Raw genomic sequence first — 18779 nt, forward strand, 5'->3', positions numbered from 1 at the left:
AAAATGATAGAAATAAATAATTATTTCACAGTTTATTAAATAACTACATTATTCTAAAATTCCCATGTCAATTTAATGATAGATGCTCGAGTTCCCAGAAAGAGACCACGGTATGGGGCCTCACTTCTGGACAGTTAAGATGCTTAAAAATATAACCATTTTCAGAGAAATGTTACATATCTTCCTTTAGATGTATATATTTGCAACACAATGTACGAGTATTGAAATTTCGAATAACAAGATCGATCATCTTTTTTAGAAATTTTGAAAATTGGTTGTTTTTATGTTTTTAAAAAATGGAATTCTATTTTAAAGGGGAATAACTTCTTGTGAATATTTGATGTTTGGAATAGTGAGCGACAATGCGTTTAAACAAAAGTATTGGACCGAGTTTATTGGTAAAGATGTTGTCCATTTAAAGACAATTGTGAGACCTTCAATTCACGGTTCATAATCTATTTATAGGATAATCATGTCTGTTTCATGAAAGCCATTATATGTGCAAAGTTTGTAAATGACAAACTGAAATATTGATTATATTACAGACATCCTAATATATATATAAAAAAGTAAGATTGTCATTGATTTACTTAGATTCTTTTTTTAGCTCACCAGAGCACAAAGAGCTCAAGGTGAGCTATTGTGACCGGTCTTGTCCGGCGTCCGTCGGGGTGCGTCGTGCGTCGTACGTCAACATTTGCCTTGTGAACACTCTAGAGACCACATTTTTGACCCAATCTTTATGAAACTTCGTCAGAAAGTTAGTCTTGATGATCTCTAGGTCAAGTTCGAAACTGGGTCATGTGGGGTCAAAAACTAGGTCAGTACATCAGATCAAATAAATAGCTTGTGAACACTCTAGACACACTATTTGTGACCCAATCTTTATGAAACTTGATCAGTATGTTAGTATTGATGATCTCTAGGGTAATTTTGAATCTGGGTCATGTTGGGTCAAAACTAGGTCAGTAGGTCAGAACAGTGGAAAAGCTTATTAACACTCTAGAGGCCACAGTTGTGACCGAATATTTATGAAACTTAGTCAGAAAGTTTGGCTTGATGATTTCTAGGTCAAGTTTCAGTCTTGGTTATGTGGGGTCAAAAACTAGGTCAGCAGGCCAGATCAACTCTGGTGAGCGATGTATATGGCCATCATGGCCCTCTTGTTTTCTATTTGTCCGCCATACACATTTTTGACAGATTGCCATTTGCAATCAGATCCAAGGGAAACAACTAAATACAATATTTTAAGCAAATGTGCATCATCATTATCATGAAAAGAAAATGATTAATCAATAAAGAGAGAATTTTAAACCGTGAAAATGAGTTCTTACAATGTTTTGCAAACAAGCAACGTCTTTACAGACATTCTAGTCATTCAATATACTCTTTCCCATTGTGTTCCGTACTGTCTCGTATTTATTTTCCAAAGTTGTCCCCCTTTGAAAAACAATTCCGTTTGTAAAGAAATGAAAATAAACAATTTTCAAAATTCTTGAAAACGATGTTAATTGTTTAACCTTGTCATTCGAAATTTCAGCACTCGGACAGTGCTGCAAATGCTTCAAAACAAAGACGAGCAACATTTCTTTGACAACGGTGAGATTTTAAAGGCGCTTCACTGTCCAGAATTGTGACCCCTAAATTTCGACCCTATACGGGAATTCAAGCATTTATTAATAAATTGACAATCGGTTTTTAGAATAATATACCCTTTTTATAACCTATTCAATTTTCGTGTCATATAACTTTTTCTTTCAATGATGTTCAAATTTCAAGACATCAAATATCCATCGAATCCTTTAAATGTGGATAATCAGATTTTGGCTAAGTAACGGATTTGTTTTAAACTTTAACATCTGATCATTTACACTCATTTATGTTCAGTTAGCGCTTAATACAAGTTAGGTTCTCACTGAAGATATTTTTAATAATTGGTTTTCCTATTGCAGTTGCCCAACCAAGATCGAGTTATTTTATCATAAGTATAAATGTGATAAACATACTTTACCTAAGAAAATGTATAACTAACCGATATATTGTATTATATTCGTAAAGTAATTGCATTAACAATTACATATATAGATTGAATTCATTAGAAATGCAAGTTTGAAAAATTATTATTACCTCCCTTTGTCTATCTTGGTTGCGCAACCAAGATAGAATGGAAAAAAAAATGAAATTCAGAAGCTACATGCATTTTAAAACCCACCTTTTGATTTAGACTGTTAAATATTTGGTATATCTATCCAATGCGAATGTAAAACTCGGAATTATATGAAAATAAAAAGAAATACCAAGCATTTTAAATATTTTCATATTAAAGTGGAGTAATTACAAATTTTTATGAAAATCAATAAAGTATACATTTCTAACAGGGATCTGTCTCTAAGTAATGGGTATTTTTGTTTCTTAAATAAATCTCTAACAGAATATACAAAAAGTAAAAGATGTCACTAAATTTTGCTTAAATGTGATTGACCACTTTTAAGGGAACTTTACTATCAAAAGGAAGTGTTTTCGTTTCTTTTTTGGCCGGATAATGTTTTACTGAATTTGAAAAAAAAATAGTTTACTGCAAAATATAGATACATTGAAGACTTTTGTTATTCATGAGACATAAATTAGGCATTGTAACATGTTATAACTAGAAATACAAACTTCAAGTTGCCACCATCTATTTTAGATATTATATGTAGCTATCTGTATCGAAGTACGCAGTCTGAAAAAAATATTTTAAATATCATTTTCTGAAAAAGAGTTATTTGAGCTGAAAAAATGATCCTGGGTAAAATAACTGGAAAGAATGCAGACAACTCCGCTAAAACTTTATTGCAGGCTTAGGTGGTTATATACATAGTATTTCATGCAAAGCATGCTCTTTTACCTCTAGGCATAACAATTCATGCATTATTAGTAGCAATTACTGTAAACATCAGCACTTTGATAAGAAAAATCTGTAAAGATCAATTCATTTATTGCCCTGGGGAAAAGTGTGACATTTTTGTGGTGAAATTTGTCAACAAATGGACGACTTTTAGCTCGCCTGAGCCAAAGGTTCATGGTGAGCTTTTGTGACTGCTGAATGTCCGTCATCCGTCGTGTGTCCGTCAACATTTTCTAAAAAACTCTTCTTGAAAACCACTGGGCAGAATTACATCAAACTTCACAGGAATGATCCTTGAGTGCCCCCTTTCAAAATTGTTCAAAGAATTGAATTCCATGCAGAGCTCTAGTTGCCATGGCAACCAAGAGGAAAAACTTTAAAAGTCTTCTTGTCCAAAAAGGCAAGGCATAGAACCTTGATATTTGGCATGCGGCATAATCTAATGGTCCTCGATGAAGATTGTTCAAATTGTGCCTCTTGGGTGAAAAGAGGCCCGGCCCCAGGAGTCCCAAGTTTTACATAGATTTTTGTAGGAAAACACTTTGAAAATGTTCTTGCCTGAAACCACAAGACCTAGGCCTTTGATATTTGATATGAAGCATTGCCGTATGGTCCTCTACCAAGATTGTTCAAATTATGCCCCTAGGGTAAAAAGAGGCCCTGCCCGGGGTGATGGTCTCAAGTTTTACATAGGCTTATATAGGGAAAAGCTTTAAAGATCTTCTTGCCTGAAACTGCAAGGCATAGGCTTTTGATATTTTGTATGCTTCATTGCCTTGTGGTCCTCTACTAAAATTGTTCAAATTGTGCCCCTGGGTGAAAAGAGGCTCTGCCCTTGGTGTCCCAGATTAAACATAGACTTATATAGGGGTTGGGGTGGGGGGGGGGGAATCTTCTTTTCTGAAAGTTCAAAGCCTAGGCCTTTGATATTTGGTATGTAGCATTGCCTAGTGGATCTCTAACAAGATTATTCAAATTATGCCCCTGGGGTGAAAAGAGGCCCCGCCCTGGGGGTCACTTGTTATATGATTTATATAGGAATAAATACTTAAAAAATATCAGATCATATTTCCTAGACTGTTTAATTATAATTATCTGATGACCCCAAGCAATTAAGGGTCACTTGACTGTGACCTTGACCTACTGACCTACTTTCTTGTTTTTTGAGATACAGCCTTGAAATTTGGATGACATGTACAGTTTTTGCACACCAATCTTAAAACTCACTTTCAGCAACCATGAATGTGACCTACTGACCTACTGACCTACCTTATAATATTTTAGCGACAATTTGCCATTTAAAACATGTGGCTCATATTACTCAGGTGAACAATTCAGGGTCTTCATGACCCTCTTGTTTAGAAATGTTAAAACCCACAGAATTATAGTAAAATTTGTTTAGAAAGCTATTGCTGGAAAGAGAACGATCTCTGCCACCCGTACATGTGCGTCAAAGTATGGGAAAACTATCTAGAAATACGAGAAAATCAAAGGAAACAATATCAGGACTGTTAGAAGCATGACTGTGTTATCATGTATAGTAGGTAACATAGATAGCTTTCTTCACTGGTATAACATGGACAGGGTTATGATTGTCAAACTGTGTTCACTAAACAAATTCACAGATTGTTTCCCTTGTGTAAAGAAGGCTTAGGGTAAGTCTAGAGCTACATAAATGTTATGGAAAGCATTACATTTGCCAGGCGTTGCCAAGCGTGTTGCAGATTTAGAATGTCATAGTCAACTCGCATTTGATGCATTCAGTAACGTCGTTTAAACGGGTTTGGCGCTGGCAATCAGCTAGGCATTCGTTTGACTTTCTGTCACTGCCCGGATCTGTCCGACGTACGCCGCTCTGTGTCGGTCTTTCAGATAGGCTAAGCGGCGAGTCATACATATTTCCGAGGTATAATTTCAGATAAACATTTTGACATATGTGGTAAGATAGAAACATGTCACAAGACAAAATTCGCTGAGTTATTATATGGAAGCTTGCAGCTCACATGGCCGGCGTGCTCCGGAACACTTGTTCTTCAAAATATTTTTCTTGTCCGCCACGTGACCGGCATATCCCGGATTGTTAGAAATGTATTGGCCGGCACGTGATTTGCTTAGAAGCAGGTATCATTGACAATATTACTACGCGGAGTTCAGTACTCAGTAAACATTCGGCGTTGGGTAGACGTTGTATGGACGTCAGTTCCCGACGTCAGATTAACGTTGAAGTTTAGTTGGACTTGCAAACAGATTAGACGTCGGATCCCGTTTGGCCAGAAGTCGCGATTATTGGACCATTTTCCAACCAAACTCAGACCATATAATCAATGTAGGCTAATTTGCTATCAAATAAGTAATTAGCACATTTGCAATAATTGAAACTTTCAAGTCTTGTCATTCTTGCACGATTCTTCAACTCCTCTAAAATTTCCACCTGAAATAAATAAATTCGAGATTTTTATCCGTTTCAATAGTTTAGGCTAATCGAAATCGAAAACTTAAATATAATTCTAGTGCTGTTAGACTCTACTAAAGAAAATTGAGGGGTGAATGCGACAAAGTGCTAAGTGCATTTCAGAAAGTTTACAGGAGAAAGAAAAGAAACCTTGTTGCTTTATAATTCTAGCAGCTGTTGTAATATTTTTAAATCTGATTGAAAACAACTTTTTTTAAAAATCTAGTGGACATTTTAAAGGAATGTCTGGCAGAAAACAAATTTTAATCAAAATGTCACTTAGTACTTTTTCGCACTCCAAATAGATTAGAGATGGGAACGAATACTGAAATCAATATTCAAATATTCGGTTTGCCATATTCGAATATTTTCGAATATTCGGTTTGTTTAAATGGAAGCTTTAAATTCTTATTAAGTGATTGGCAATACACAATGTATTCCTTTGTTTAAAGCGTGAATCATCGTACTGATAAGGCCTAAAAATGTTTGTTTCTTTTAAACTCGCCTACACTAGCGTTTTATTTCATGATTAACTGATTCAGTGTTTAGCTTCAAAATGATACAAAAAATCAAATCGATTATAATATCGGCCGTCGCAACTTTATCTAAAAATAGCAGGTCGTCCCTGTCGCGCTGTTGTATTACCGCCGCCATTTTGAAAATTTTCAATCGGCGTGTAAAAAGCAAGTAAGGCAGACTGAACCTCTTTCAACATGATCTTATACATCTATCATATGTTATTTCTTGATTTTATTATAAACGACTTCAAAATTTATTTCGAATATGGCTGATTGCGAATGAAAACCGATTAAATTTTTTTTTTTTTTCAGAAAAGTGTACAATGATGTCTGGGCAGATATCCCTGGAGAATTTGGATTTTATCAGATTTATAATCCTTCTAATTAAAGAAGGTACTGGTGTTATCCGAATTATTGTAGTAAACGGACTGCAAGAAAGAAATGTGGATCTTTCCGAATTCCTAAGCAGAAATGAAGAAGAAATAAGGAGATCAAAAGGAATTAACCAGGAGCAAAAACAAATCTTGTATCCATCTTCCGGCCAGACAGCTGATATTTCAAACTGGGATACTTCCTTACTGGCATTTTTAGCGCGTAAATATTTCACCACATCGGGTTCGGAAGATCACAGAGCTGTAGAAAAAATCAGGGCTTGGAGGAACAAATACTTTCATTCCGGAACCACCACAGTAGATGACGGAGATTTTGAAGATCTAAGCAATGTTATAAGGACTATCAGCCATAAGTATTCTCCAAGTGAGCCACCAAGAATAGACGAGGTAATAAATGGTATCAAAGAATTAGAACTTCATCCAGCTTTAGAACAGCTGAAGACCCTAGACCTTAAATCGAGTGAACGTATAGAGGGGATGTTTGGAGTGATAAATGGGCACCTTGTGACGCTACAGCGGGACATGCAACAGACTTATCAAGGTTTGTTTGACCTTTGAATTGATCTTTTTAGCCCACCGTCATCAGATGGTAGGCTATTCAAATCACTCTGCGTCCGTGGTCCGTCGTCCTTCCGTCCGTCCGTCATTCCGTCCGTCCTTCTGTTAACAATTTCTCGTTATCGCATCTCCTCAGAAACTACCAGGGGGATTTTGACCAAACTTTGTCAGAATGATGTATTGGTACCCTAGTTATGTCCCCCTGAAAATCAGACTGGTTCAACAATTTTTTAATAAGTTATGGTCCTTTATTTCTATAATTTACATAGATTTATATAGGGAAAAACTTTGAAAATCTTCTTGTCCAAAACCACAGAGCCTAGGGCTTTCATATTTGGTATGAAGCATCATCTAGTGGTCCTCTACCAAGATGATTCAAATTATTTCCCTGGGGTCTAATATGACCCCGCCCCGGGGGTCACATGGTTTATATAGACTTATATAGGGAAAAACTTTGAAAAACCTCTTGTCCAAAACCACAGGGCCTAGTGCTTTGATATTTTGTATGTGACATCATCTAGTGGTCTTCTACTAAGACTGTTCAAATTATTCCCCTAGGGTCAAATATGGCCCTGCCCCGGGGGTCACATGGTTCATATAGACTTATATAGGGAAAAGCTTTTAAAAACTTCTTGTCAATAACCTACAACATTCAAATTTGATATTTACAATATAGCATCATCTAGTGGTTCTCTACCAAGTTTGTTAAAATTATCCCCCTAAGGTCAAATACAGTGTACAAAATTCAGATTTGAATCCAATAGCCCGTTCGGGCTACCAGATTAAAAATTTCCCAAGCCCGACACCAATTTCACTAGCCCGAACTTTAACACCTTAAAATACATAATTTTTGCACCATATAACATTTTGTTTTACAGACATCTCTATGCATGTTTCAAGTAATAAAAAAGACATACAGAGATTACAGTACATGTTTGCCATGTTTTTTAAACATTTTAACTCGAAATACTCCAGTCCAGATCAGCATCGTCAGTGTCCAAAAGCATCGGACATGACACTCCTTGCCAAAACGAAATCTAAACTGTTCTGCCCGATTTTTTAGGATCCGCACTCGCCAATTACTGCAACTCGGACTATTGACAATTTGTAAGATGTAATACCGAGTGCTGAATACACAATTACACACACGCTGATAGCATAATTTAAGCTCCGCCTACTGCAGGTACTTGTGAGATTTTCGCGAGAAGTGTGAAAGCTAATCAAATTATCCGTTACGCCAGAGGTGATTGTATTCAGCCAATTAGCGCTGCGGTTACGTCTTTGACACTGTGTTTGATTGTCAACACGTAAGAGTGCAAAAACCAATAATATTCCATAAGCGTTTCTCAGTCTGGAAAATCACGATGCAGTACTCGTTTGATTAGCATGTTTTTTTAAACAAATGAGGAAAATTCGGTAGCCCAGTCGGGCTTGTACCTGTGGAAAATCGGTAGCCCGAGCTGAAATTTGGTAGCCACGGGCTGTCGGACTACCGTGAATTTCGAACACTGCAAATATGGCCCCGCCCTGGGGGTCACATGGTTCATATAGACTTATATAGGGAAAAGCTTTTAAAAACTTCTTGTCAATAACCTACAACATTCAAATTTGGACCACATGTATGGTTTTGAGTGGCAAGATGAACCTTGACATGAGTTGACCTTGATTTTGACCTAGTGACCTACTTTCACATTTCTGTAGCTACAACCTTCAAATTTGGACCACATGCATAGTTTTGTGCACTGAAAAAAACTTTGACCTTGGTATTGACCTAGTGACCTACTTTCACATTTTTGAAGGTACAGGCTTCAAATTTGGACCACATGCATAGTTTCGTGTTCCGAAATGAAATTTGACCTTGATTTTGACCCAGTCACCTACTTTCACATTTCTCAAGCTACAGCCTTCAAATTTGGACCACATGCATGGTTTTATGTACCGAAACAAACTTTGACCTTTACATTGGCCTAGTGACCTACTTTCACATTTTTGAAGGTACAGGCTTCAAATTTGGACCACATGCATAGTTCTGTATTCTGAAATAAAATTTGACCTTGATTTTGACCTAGTGACCTACTTTCACATTTCTCAAGCTACAGCCTTCAAATTTGGACCACATGCATTGTTTTGTGTACCAAAACAAAGTTTGACCTTTACATTGACCTAGTGACCTACTTTCACATTTTTGGAGGTACAGGCTTCAAATTTGGACCACATGCATAGTTTTGTATTCCGAAATAAAATTTGACCTTGATTTTGACCTAGTGACCTACTTTCACATTTCTCAAGCTACAGCCTTGAAATTTGGACCACTTGCGTAGTTTTGTATACCGAAATGAACTTTGACCTTAAGATTGACCAAGTGACCTACTTTCACATTTCTGTAGCTACAGGCTTCAAATTTGGACCACTTGCATAGTTTTGTGTACCGAAAAAAACTTTGACCTTAAGATTGACCTAGTGACTTAGTTTCAGATTTCTCAAACTACAGCCTTCAAACTTGATGCACATGCATAGTTTTGTGTACAAAGAACTTTGTTCTTAAGATTGATCTAGTGACCTACTTTTACATTTCTCAAGCTACAGCTTTTGAATTTGGACCACATGCACAGTTTTGTGTACAGAAATGAAATTTGACCTTGAGCTAGTCAATAAGTCTTGAAATTTGGAACACTCAAAAGTGGCACATTGGTGGGCGCCAAGATCACTCTGTGATCTCTTGTTAAATTTTACTTTTCACAGTTTTCTAGCATTTTTCATTCATCGAAAGGAGATTATGTGATGACGCGCTACATCGCTGTGGAGGGTCAGTTGATGGTTGTGTCGGGAATGACTAAAATTAGTGGTCTGTGAACAAGTCGAGTATTTGTTACTCAGTTTGTCTGTCCTTAGAAACATTCGCGGTCAGTAAGACTCAGAATGATGAACAGGGGTACTTGGTATACACCTTGCCCATGAATCAAAGACATAATTGGCACGTGCATGATTTTATGTTTGAAGAAATTCTTTTAATACACTTTTTTTTGTTATTTGATATTACTGCTCTTTTTAATGCCATAATCTACTCGTAATGACAGATAAAAAAAGCAGTTAAATTCTTTGTTATTATATAGCTAGGAATTTTCTGTCTCCAGTACAAAATGTATTTTCCTAGTCTAACGAATATAAACCCCTGTATGCATCTCCCGTGGGATACATAAATAATAACAGCAATGACGTTGTGGTGTCACAAAGTCCAACGTAAAAAAAAGTCTGGCGAGTTCTAGGACAATCGTCTGTTTGAAACAACGCTAGACATAGGTATATGTATAAATGTAAAGGGGACACTAAAACAGTACATTGACTTGCAAAGAAGCATTTGGCACTCACACCCGGCACAAATGCTTCATGGGGTCCAGTAGGCTACAGCCAAATTCCACTCGTACCGAATACAATATTGCAGATCAATATTGTATTATAATAACCTTATAATAATTAATATATAAGTTACTTTAACTATTTCATTTGTCTCTTCTTTCACGTTTCACGGAACATTTCAGAAAAAAACATCAGTTCAAGATCGAAAAAAAACCCAACACCAATTCAAGATCGAAAATTTGAGTGGATGCATGTTTCATTAAGTTTCTGTATGCCGGTTGAAAACAAAGGACGTATTATTTGATGATGTTTACTCTGTCCGTCCGTCTGTTCGTCTTTTTGCTGTCATAATTCATGTCCGGAGCATAACTCAATAAAAATTTAAGGTTTTGATTTTGAGCTTGGCATAAAGGTAGGTGGTAATGAAACAGTGTGTAGAGCATGTAAACTAGGGTCAGTTACTATATAATAATCGAAGGTCAAATTGTACGACATATTTCATGTCCGGAATTGAACTTAACCATTTAAAGAATTGATTTCCAGCATTGCATGTACATGTATATAGGTAGCGATGAGACGATGTAGGCACGAACAAGGACGATGGCTAAAAGATCAAGGTCACAAATGGAGCTCAAAAGTCAGAGCATAACTTAATAACTTTTCAAAGTATTGACTTTAAGCTTGGCACATAAACGGGTGGCGATAGCACGTGGACCAAGTTATTAGTTCTATGGTCAAGGTCATAATGGAGGTCAGCTGCCCTGACCTCTCCCCCCACCACACACACACACATCCAACCCTATTAAATTTGACCGCTGCGGCCATCATCCCCGCGACCTAATCCTTTGGTATTGTTAAATAAAAGTTAATTAAAGATGATAGTTATCTAATTGTATACAACCAAAGAATGGCGGGCGGAGATTATGTCCGCCTTTGTCAAATTTAACATGGGAAACTTAGTAGATGTATGTTGGTGGATGTGGGGCGGGAGGTGGAAAGGGAAAGGGAAAGGAGGAGTTGGGAGAGAGAGGTGATATGAACACAAAATTAGATTAATCTGTTAAGCTGTCGAAAATCTTTAGTGTCAGAGGTTTTAAAATCCATGAACGGGGAGACTACTTTTTTTTGAAGTACGAAATTTGATGATAATTATTATTATCATGAAGTAAGTGGTTTTTGTTGCAATAATTAACCATTTTACAAAATTCCTTATTTATAATTCTGGCGTTTTATTTCGGTACCTCTAAAATGACGAACATGTGTATTTACAGAGGTGCGTAACTTGCGAGAAGAAATTAGAAGAGTGGCTGAACGTGATGATAACGAAGCCATACTGTCTGTTTACAGTAAGTATTTTTGAACAAAACAGAGTTGCCTTTTAACCTTTAGCCGAATGGCGGCAAGTTTTTATCCCCCGACGAAAGTCGGAGGGATATAGTTTTGGCGTTGTCCGTCCGTCCGTCCGTCCTTCCGTCCGTCTTTCCGTCCGTCCGTCCTTCCGTCTTTCCGTCCGTCCGGAGCCATATCTAGGAAATGGTTGGGAATATTTATCTATAGTTCATAAATATGCACTTATTAAATAAAGCTTGTTTTTGTTTAAATTACGTAGTGGATGTATTTTTGACCTATTTGTGGGGAAATGGGAGAGATGCTTTTGTATTTGGTGAAGTAAAATTCAGTTTTATTATGTGTAGTAACACCAGGGGCCGTATTCATAAAGCATCTTAAGTATAAGTATAAGAAATTGATTATTTACTTAAGTAGATAGATAGATAGATAGATTTATTTCGATAATTGAGCAAACATAACATAGTTACAATACATGCATATAATAAAATTTATAATCACATATAAAAGTTGTCATATGAAGTAATGTGTTATGAACTATGTCAGTCACATCAATATCAAGGATGACACAAGAAAGAGAAAAAAAAATCTCTTATTTCCATTGTGGTCCTTGGTACCAAAGGTCTGACATAGAGAGGCATGAAACATTAACATATATATAAATAAAAAAAATACTGAGTTAATTATTATAAAATAACGTATATGTTATGCATATGTAATTATAATTGCTCAAACTAATCAATTTATGATTCTTAATTAAACGAAAGACAGATGAATAAATAGACACCAATATCACATCAATATCACAGTACATTGTGAAAATAAAATTTCTTTAAAAAATGCATTACAACCAGGGACTAGATAACAGAAAGAACACATAAGTTCAGCAACGAAGCTTATCGTTAAGAAAGTGGTCCTTTACCACCCTTTTAAAACTAGATATGTTGGGCAATTGTCTTATGTGGGGAGGCAGCATGTTCCATAACTTGCAGCCCAAGTAGGAAAAAGACTTTAGACCAAAACCTTTAACTTTCTGTGGCACAAATGACCCATTTTGGCTAGATCTAGTTTGGTATGCGTGAACAGAATCCTGTTTAACGATATGATGACCCATGTAATCAGGGGATTGACCATTTTTTATTTTAAAAACATGACAAAGAGTAATTTGTTCAACTCTTCTGGAAACGGGTAACCAGTCTAGGGAAATAAGATGATGTTGTTCAATATGGCATCTGTGTTCCAAGTTCAATACAAATCGGATCAATTTATTTTGTGTAACCTGTAGTTTGTCCTTCCAAAATTTTGTTAAACCAGGATACCAAAATGAACAAGCATAGTCAAAATGGCATTGAATAAGGGATAAAACCAAAAGCTTTTTAGTAGGTTCATTAAAATAGGCCTTCTTTCTATAAAGAAATTTTAACCTGGCATTAGCTTTCTTAATAATGGAACTAGCCATAGATTCACCAGTTAAACTCTGATCTAAGGTTGCACCCAAGTATTTGACAGCTGAGATAGGGTTAATATTTTGACCATTACACTTTATATTAAGGTCCCTATAAGTCCTAAGTTTAGGCTTGGAACCAAATATAATAGATTCAGTTTTACCCAGATGTAGAGACAATTATCGTAAGTATTACTTAGGTTAGAAATTTATTTTACTTAAGTATATTTGTTATTCATAAAACAACTTAATAAGTAATTCTTGTTTTTTATTGTGGACGAAAACATTAAAAACACAACATTAATTTCAGACAGATATAACATGCACAATTATGTTTAAAGTGCTTTTATCTGAAAACAACACTTTAATCGTACTCACCACGCTATTTTATTTTCTGACTTAAGTCATTTCTTACGTATCTTAAGTTTTAGCTGTTTTATGACTAGAACTTAAGTTTTTACTTAGACTTAAGTTGAAATCACCACAGACTTAAGTAAAATCTTAAACTTAAGTCAAAACTTATACTTAAGATGCTTAAAGTTTATGAACACGGCCCCAGGTCACAGCGGTGTGATTTTGATGTGATTTTGTGCAATAGGCAAAAATGGCTGGAAAAATTACGCTTAGTAGATACTCTCCTCTGCATTGTATGTCAGTTTTAGGTTAGTTTTTCAAACTGGTGTCAGGATAAATTGATAAAAACCAAACAAATATATTTTCAATATTTTTGATGTATCTTTAATGCAGCTTTACAATCCGACATAATTTTAGGACAGGTTCACGTCGGATACTACCTTCTGCCTCGATTTAGGTAGTTTTTGTGATATTTTCAAATGGAATGTCGCAGAAAAAAGCACGAGCGAATTTTGAACATAAAAATGTTTTATCCATGCACCTTGTAGTTTTCAAACATTCAAAAATATATTTGATACTCTGTCGACAGTAGTGGTAATGCATAGGACAATTCGGCAATTAAATATACTTTATTTTTCTTGTATTTTTAACCTTTCAAAGAAGATATTTTGTCAATTGTTTGACGAAAATATGGAATGAAGACTTTTGATTTTGCCCATTTATAGCTGTCAGATGTTAGATTTGGTATTTTTAGGAGTCGATGTGCAATTTGCTAGTAACTTAGAGCCAATTGTGATAAACAGAGCAAAAATACGCTCCAGCAACGCGAGAATTAGTTGAAACGGTTTTTGTTTTGTTGTTATTATTTTCAATGGTTTTCGTTTTTAACACATTTTCTCACGTTCCAATGAAAAGGGTTGATTAATACTAAAAATATTTCAAAAATCACAGAAAATATAGTGACATGTTCAATATCATTTATAGAAACATTTGAGATGAAATAGCTAAACTTGCCTCTCAAAACAATCTCCATGAAATTAAGAACAAACAATAAGTACCATATTGGAAGAAAGTAAATCTTTATTTTTGCCAACTTAACACACTTTCAGGCATTACATTTACTAGTAGAAACTAGGGTGATTCAGACAAAAAATTCAAGTGGACTTTACTACCAAATTTGATTTAAGACACCCATAATCATCAAATTATATTGTCGGTTTAAAGCTTTTCTGTCTTATAAATAGTTTATTCATAATGATACATTATAACATAAACTTAAAAAGAACTAACCTCCGTATGTTTTATCCAAATTTCAGCTGTATAAACACAAACTGTAAGGACCACCTGAAGTAAAAATGAAACACGACTGACACAGAATATTTAAACTTCAAGGTGAATAAATTATGATGCTTAGGTTAACAAACCATCGCCTTATTAGTTTAAAAAGCTGGCAAAAACTTCCTGCTAACCTGATTAAAGGTTTCTATTTCGTAATTCAATAATAGAACCAACGTACCATAACAATAGAGATGGTAAGATTAGAAGATTTCTTTTCAGGCCCCAGTTCGGGAAACCCCGTTTATTTCAAATTGTAAACATATATAGATACATACAAACACATGATGGATACGTACAATCACATGAATAAATAATGTAAATATCAAGATGTATTAACATGTAATTTTAATGACCTATTTAATGTATACACATTTTTATAACTACTTCACATACTGGGTACAGTCATACATTGTCATTACCATTTGTTATCTGGCAATTTTCAAATTGGGGTAATATTCACATATTAAATGTTTAAGAAGCAGTGTGTATGAAAATAAATGTCAAAAATATAGACAGGAAAAAGAACACATATGTATGAAACGTATTTGCAAATGAAAGAAAATGGGGAAAATGAAGAAAACTGATTGACAATTTACAAAACAAGAAATGAAAAATCCCTTCGATTTCAATAACTCTTAGTAGACATTTATGGTTAGCCCTATTAATAAAAGATCGGAAATAACAAGTATTTATTTCTTAATATTTTGGTATTATTAAAGATAATATTTTGGCAGGTTAGGAAATATTTAACATTATTTTTATTATAGTAGCTTAGTTATATATCGTTTCGATAACTTGAGACCAGTTCTTTTCGAATTCGGATATTTAATAATTTATGGCTGAAATGTATTTCAAACTTATAATTCTAGATTAGATCATTTATTAGAGTCTCATGCATTTACATATTTTACACAAATACAAACTTAAAATAACACATATCATACAAGCAAATGGCCATTCTGTATAGATTTACAAGAGACTGTATAAATGTAATACTCAAACCATAAAATGTTACACTATTAAAATCACAATAAAACTATTGCAAGTGTATTCGTTGTGTTCGTTTCATGTGGTGTGAATATGTTGTATGGGTGCGTGTGTGTACATGAGTTCAGTAAGAAAATACATCTATTTACTGAACAAGTGAGTATATTAACCTGGTGTAACAAAGATAGACAGGGGATTCGGTAATGCTATAAACAAATGCACAAATGTCGAAATTACAAGGGATTTGACAACTGTTACTTTGCCATTTTGTCTTTTCAATGTTTATTTTCAATCCCGAAATTTTATCAAATTTATTAAGTGCAAAGATTAGAAGATTTAGTTTAAACATATTTTATTGTTCATTCAATATTTACAAAAATATATGTAACAATTTTACAAACACAAATAAATAAGCAAATACATGGGTCAGGCCACTGGCGCCAGACCAGAAAGAAAATGCCTCTGTTCATGTTATACTCTATCCCTAGGTATTCTGTAAGAACCATGGTCATGAAGGGGAAAATATACTAACCAGTTTCAATCGCGCATTTCATACCTAAAACACGCAGTTCGGTGAATCAATACCTAGTATATTGAACAAGGCGAAATGTAAACAAACAAAAACAGAATTAAACAAAAATCACGATTTTACACTAAAACTCAAAATGATGAATGAAATTCATCTTCTGTATGATTTTAAATTTGAAATCATACATTGGTCTACATCTGTTCTGTTTATTTTATTCATTTTGCACATTTATGCTGCATTTTCACATTTAAGCGAACACGTGTAGTAAAATAACGATTGACATACATTTTCACAACAGCCAATCAGAATGGTTCTGTAATCTAGAACGGAACTTCACCAGGGAAGTTCAAGCAAGTTTTTTGTTTAACGTTGAAAAAACTATAAACTACGCGTTGTTTTTCTAAGATAAGAAGTATTGAAGAAATCTGACCGGTACACAAGCGATAACTTACCACTTGTTTGATATCCATATTACACATTTACCGAACTGCGTGTTTTAGGTATGAAACGCGCGATTGAAACAGGTTAGTATATTTTCCCCTTCATGACCATGGTTCTTATAGAATACCTAGGGGTAGGGTATAACATGAACAGAGGCATTTTCTTTCTGGTCTGGCGCCACTGGGTCGGGCTGCAAGTTTTTTTCTGAAAACATCAGATGACGGTCCTCCCCAACAAGATTAGAAGAGATGAAATTCGTTGAACCAATCATCCCGGAATGTCTGTTTCAACAAGTTCCTCTTCTTACACGCAATCAGCAACATTTTCAACGGCTAACTTGGTGAGTTTTTGATGCAAACTTTTTAACATATACAGGTAGTATCTGATAAAATCATCTGTACAAGATGATACTCAGGATGCTCGTTTTGACTCCTCGCAAAGAACGTTTAAATATGCTAATGCGACATACCACCGTCGTCTTCACCTCCCCCGTTCTCTTAAAAGATTAATATTGTCCCTTTAACACTCGATGGCAGGGTTTATACATGCATGAAAGCCAGGAAATAATCATCCTTTTCATAAAAAGATCTAATTCCACATTGATTTTTAATTTTTACCATCAGCCACGAAAATTTCGAGAAAAAAAACTTTTTGAGTAGGAAGCATAAGCATCGGATAAAAGATTACCATACCAAGAAAATATAAGCCCTAATACCTACTTTCCTTATTGTCTGATTCGACCATGCTGCAACACTGAAATTCACTCACAGATTAACTGCATTCAGTTATATAACCGAAATACTGTTGAAAAACGTCGTTAAACACCCATTCTAACACGACCCGTTTTGTTTTCCAATTAAACAACACGAAACAAAGAAGGCTGAAAACTGTGTTATTATTGAACTATTCATTTTTCTGACGTCACAATTGTTAAAGCGGGAACGGATATTGTCGCACGTGCTTGTAATTTTGATCTTTTTTTAAAAATTTGATTAAAATGTACATGTAAAAGTAATGGTTAAAATAAAATCAACACTAATTTGCATCCCTGTTTCTCATAGATCTGTCCAAGTAACAACACGGTAGCATATATGATTATGTTGTAATTCACCACATTGTATTGGTTGCATTTGTACCATGTGATTTTTACGAAATCTCAAAACATATACGACCAAACTTCTAAGGATGTCGGCCTGATATCCATTCAACATATAACTTGAAAATATGAAAATTTTAACTTATACACATGTACAATTCATATGAAACAATTCTTAAAACGATTTGGATTCAATTTGTCTGAGTTGTGAAGGTGTTCGGAAAAAGCATACAGTAATTCATGCTGTGCATGTTTTCTCGACTGCTTATTTAAACAGCATGATGCATTGTCAGTATTCGCATCATTTGACCACCTCTTTCTAGAGCTCTGGAATACCTATCATAAATACTTTCAATAATGCTTTGACAACCTTATCTCATATTGAATTGACAAATGAAGTATTACATACATGTATCATTCCTTCTTTAAGAATTATTTTGGAGAGTGTAAACCTGCATTAGCAATATGTCACATAAACTCGTATGATACATGAAATTACTTTTTACTGTTTGTACTAGTAACCAAATATTAATTGTACTAAATACTTTGTTTGGACCTACACACCTGATGAAGAGTCATAAATTGGTGAATTGGTCGGAACATATTCCAACAATGACTTAAAGCATCATGACAGAATTTATTTCACTGTCCATGTTTATTCTTCATAATTTATCTAACGCTGTTGCAAAGACTTTGATTGGTAGGTAATTAAATTGTCATTGCATGCGAATCTAAAAACCTGAAAGGTAAACATTATATTACTTTTAAGTTTTTGTGACTTACTTCAAACAGGAATTTTGGCTAGAGGAGTTGTCATTTTCCTTCCCTTGAAGCATAAAAGTATTATACTTAGTGCTTAAAATTAAGTATTATAAATAAATATATTGCCTTGGAAGACATAAATGATGTACTTTGAAAATACAAAGGGTTTCGGAAAAGGGAGCACATGTAATCGGATTTAGAAGCTTTGTTCGGTAATGCAAGTAGTAGTGTACCCGATATGACAGTGTGGAAATTTCTTTATTATTCATGATACTTAGGACGCCCTCCGCCCACATGATATATTCATTCGCATCTAA

The 18779-nt window shown here is 34.8% G+C and overlaps 1 protein-coding gene across 1 annotated transcript in view; it reads left to right on the forward strand.

Annotated features, from left to right (window-relative positions):
* Window positions 1–18779, forward strand: part of LOC128555951 (uncharacterized) — a 43981-nt gene that overhangs the window by 14758 nt on the left and 10444 nt on the right. The window contains exons 2-3 of the mRNA XM_053539797.1: window positions 6170–6790; window positions 11436–11514. Coding sequence (XP_053395772.1) covers window positions 6181–6790; window positions 11436–11514 — 689 coding nt within the window. The 5' untranslated portion in view covers window positions 6170–6180. The remainder of the gene's footprint in view (window positions 1–6169; window positions 6791–11435; window positions 11515–18779) is intronic.

The sequence above is a fragment of the Mercenaria mercenaria genome, chromosome 3 (assembly GCF_021730395.1).
Source record: "Mercenaria mercenaria strain notata chromosome 3, MADL_Memer_1, whole genome shotgun sequence".
Classification (NCBI taxonomy): Eukaryota; Metazoa; Mollusca; class Bivalvia; order Venerida; family Veneridae; genus Mercenaria; species Mercenaria mercenaria.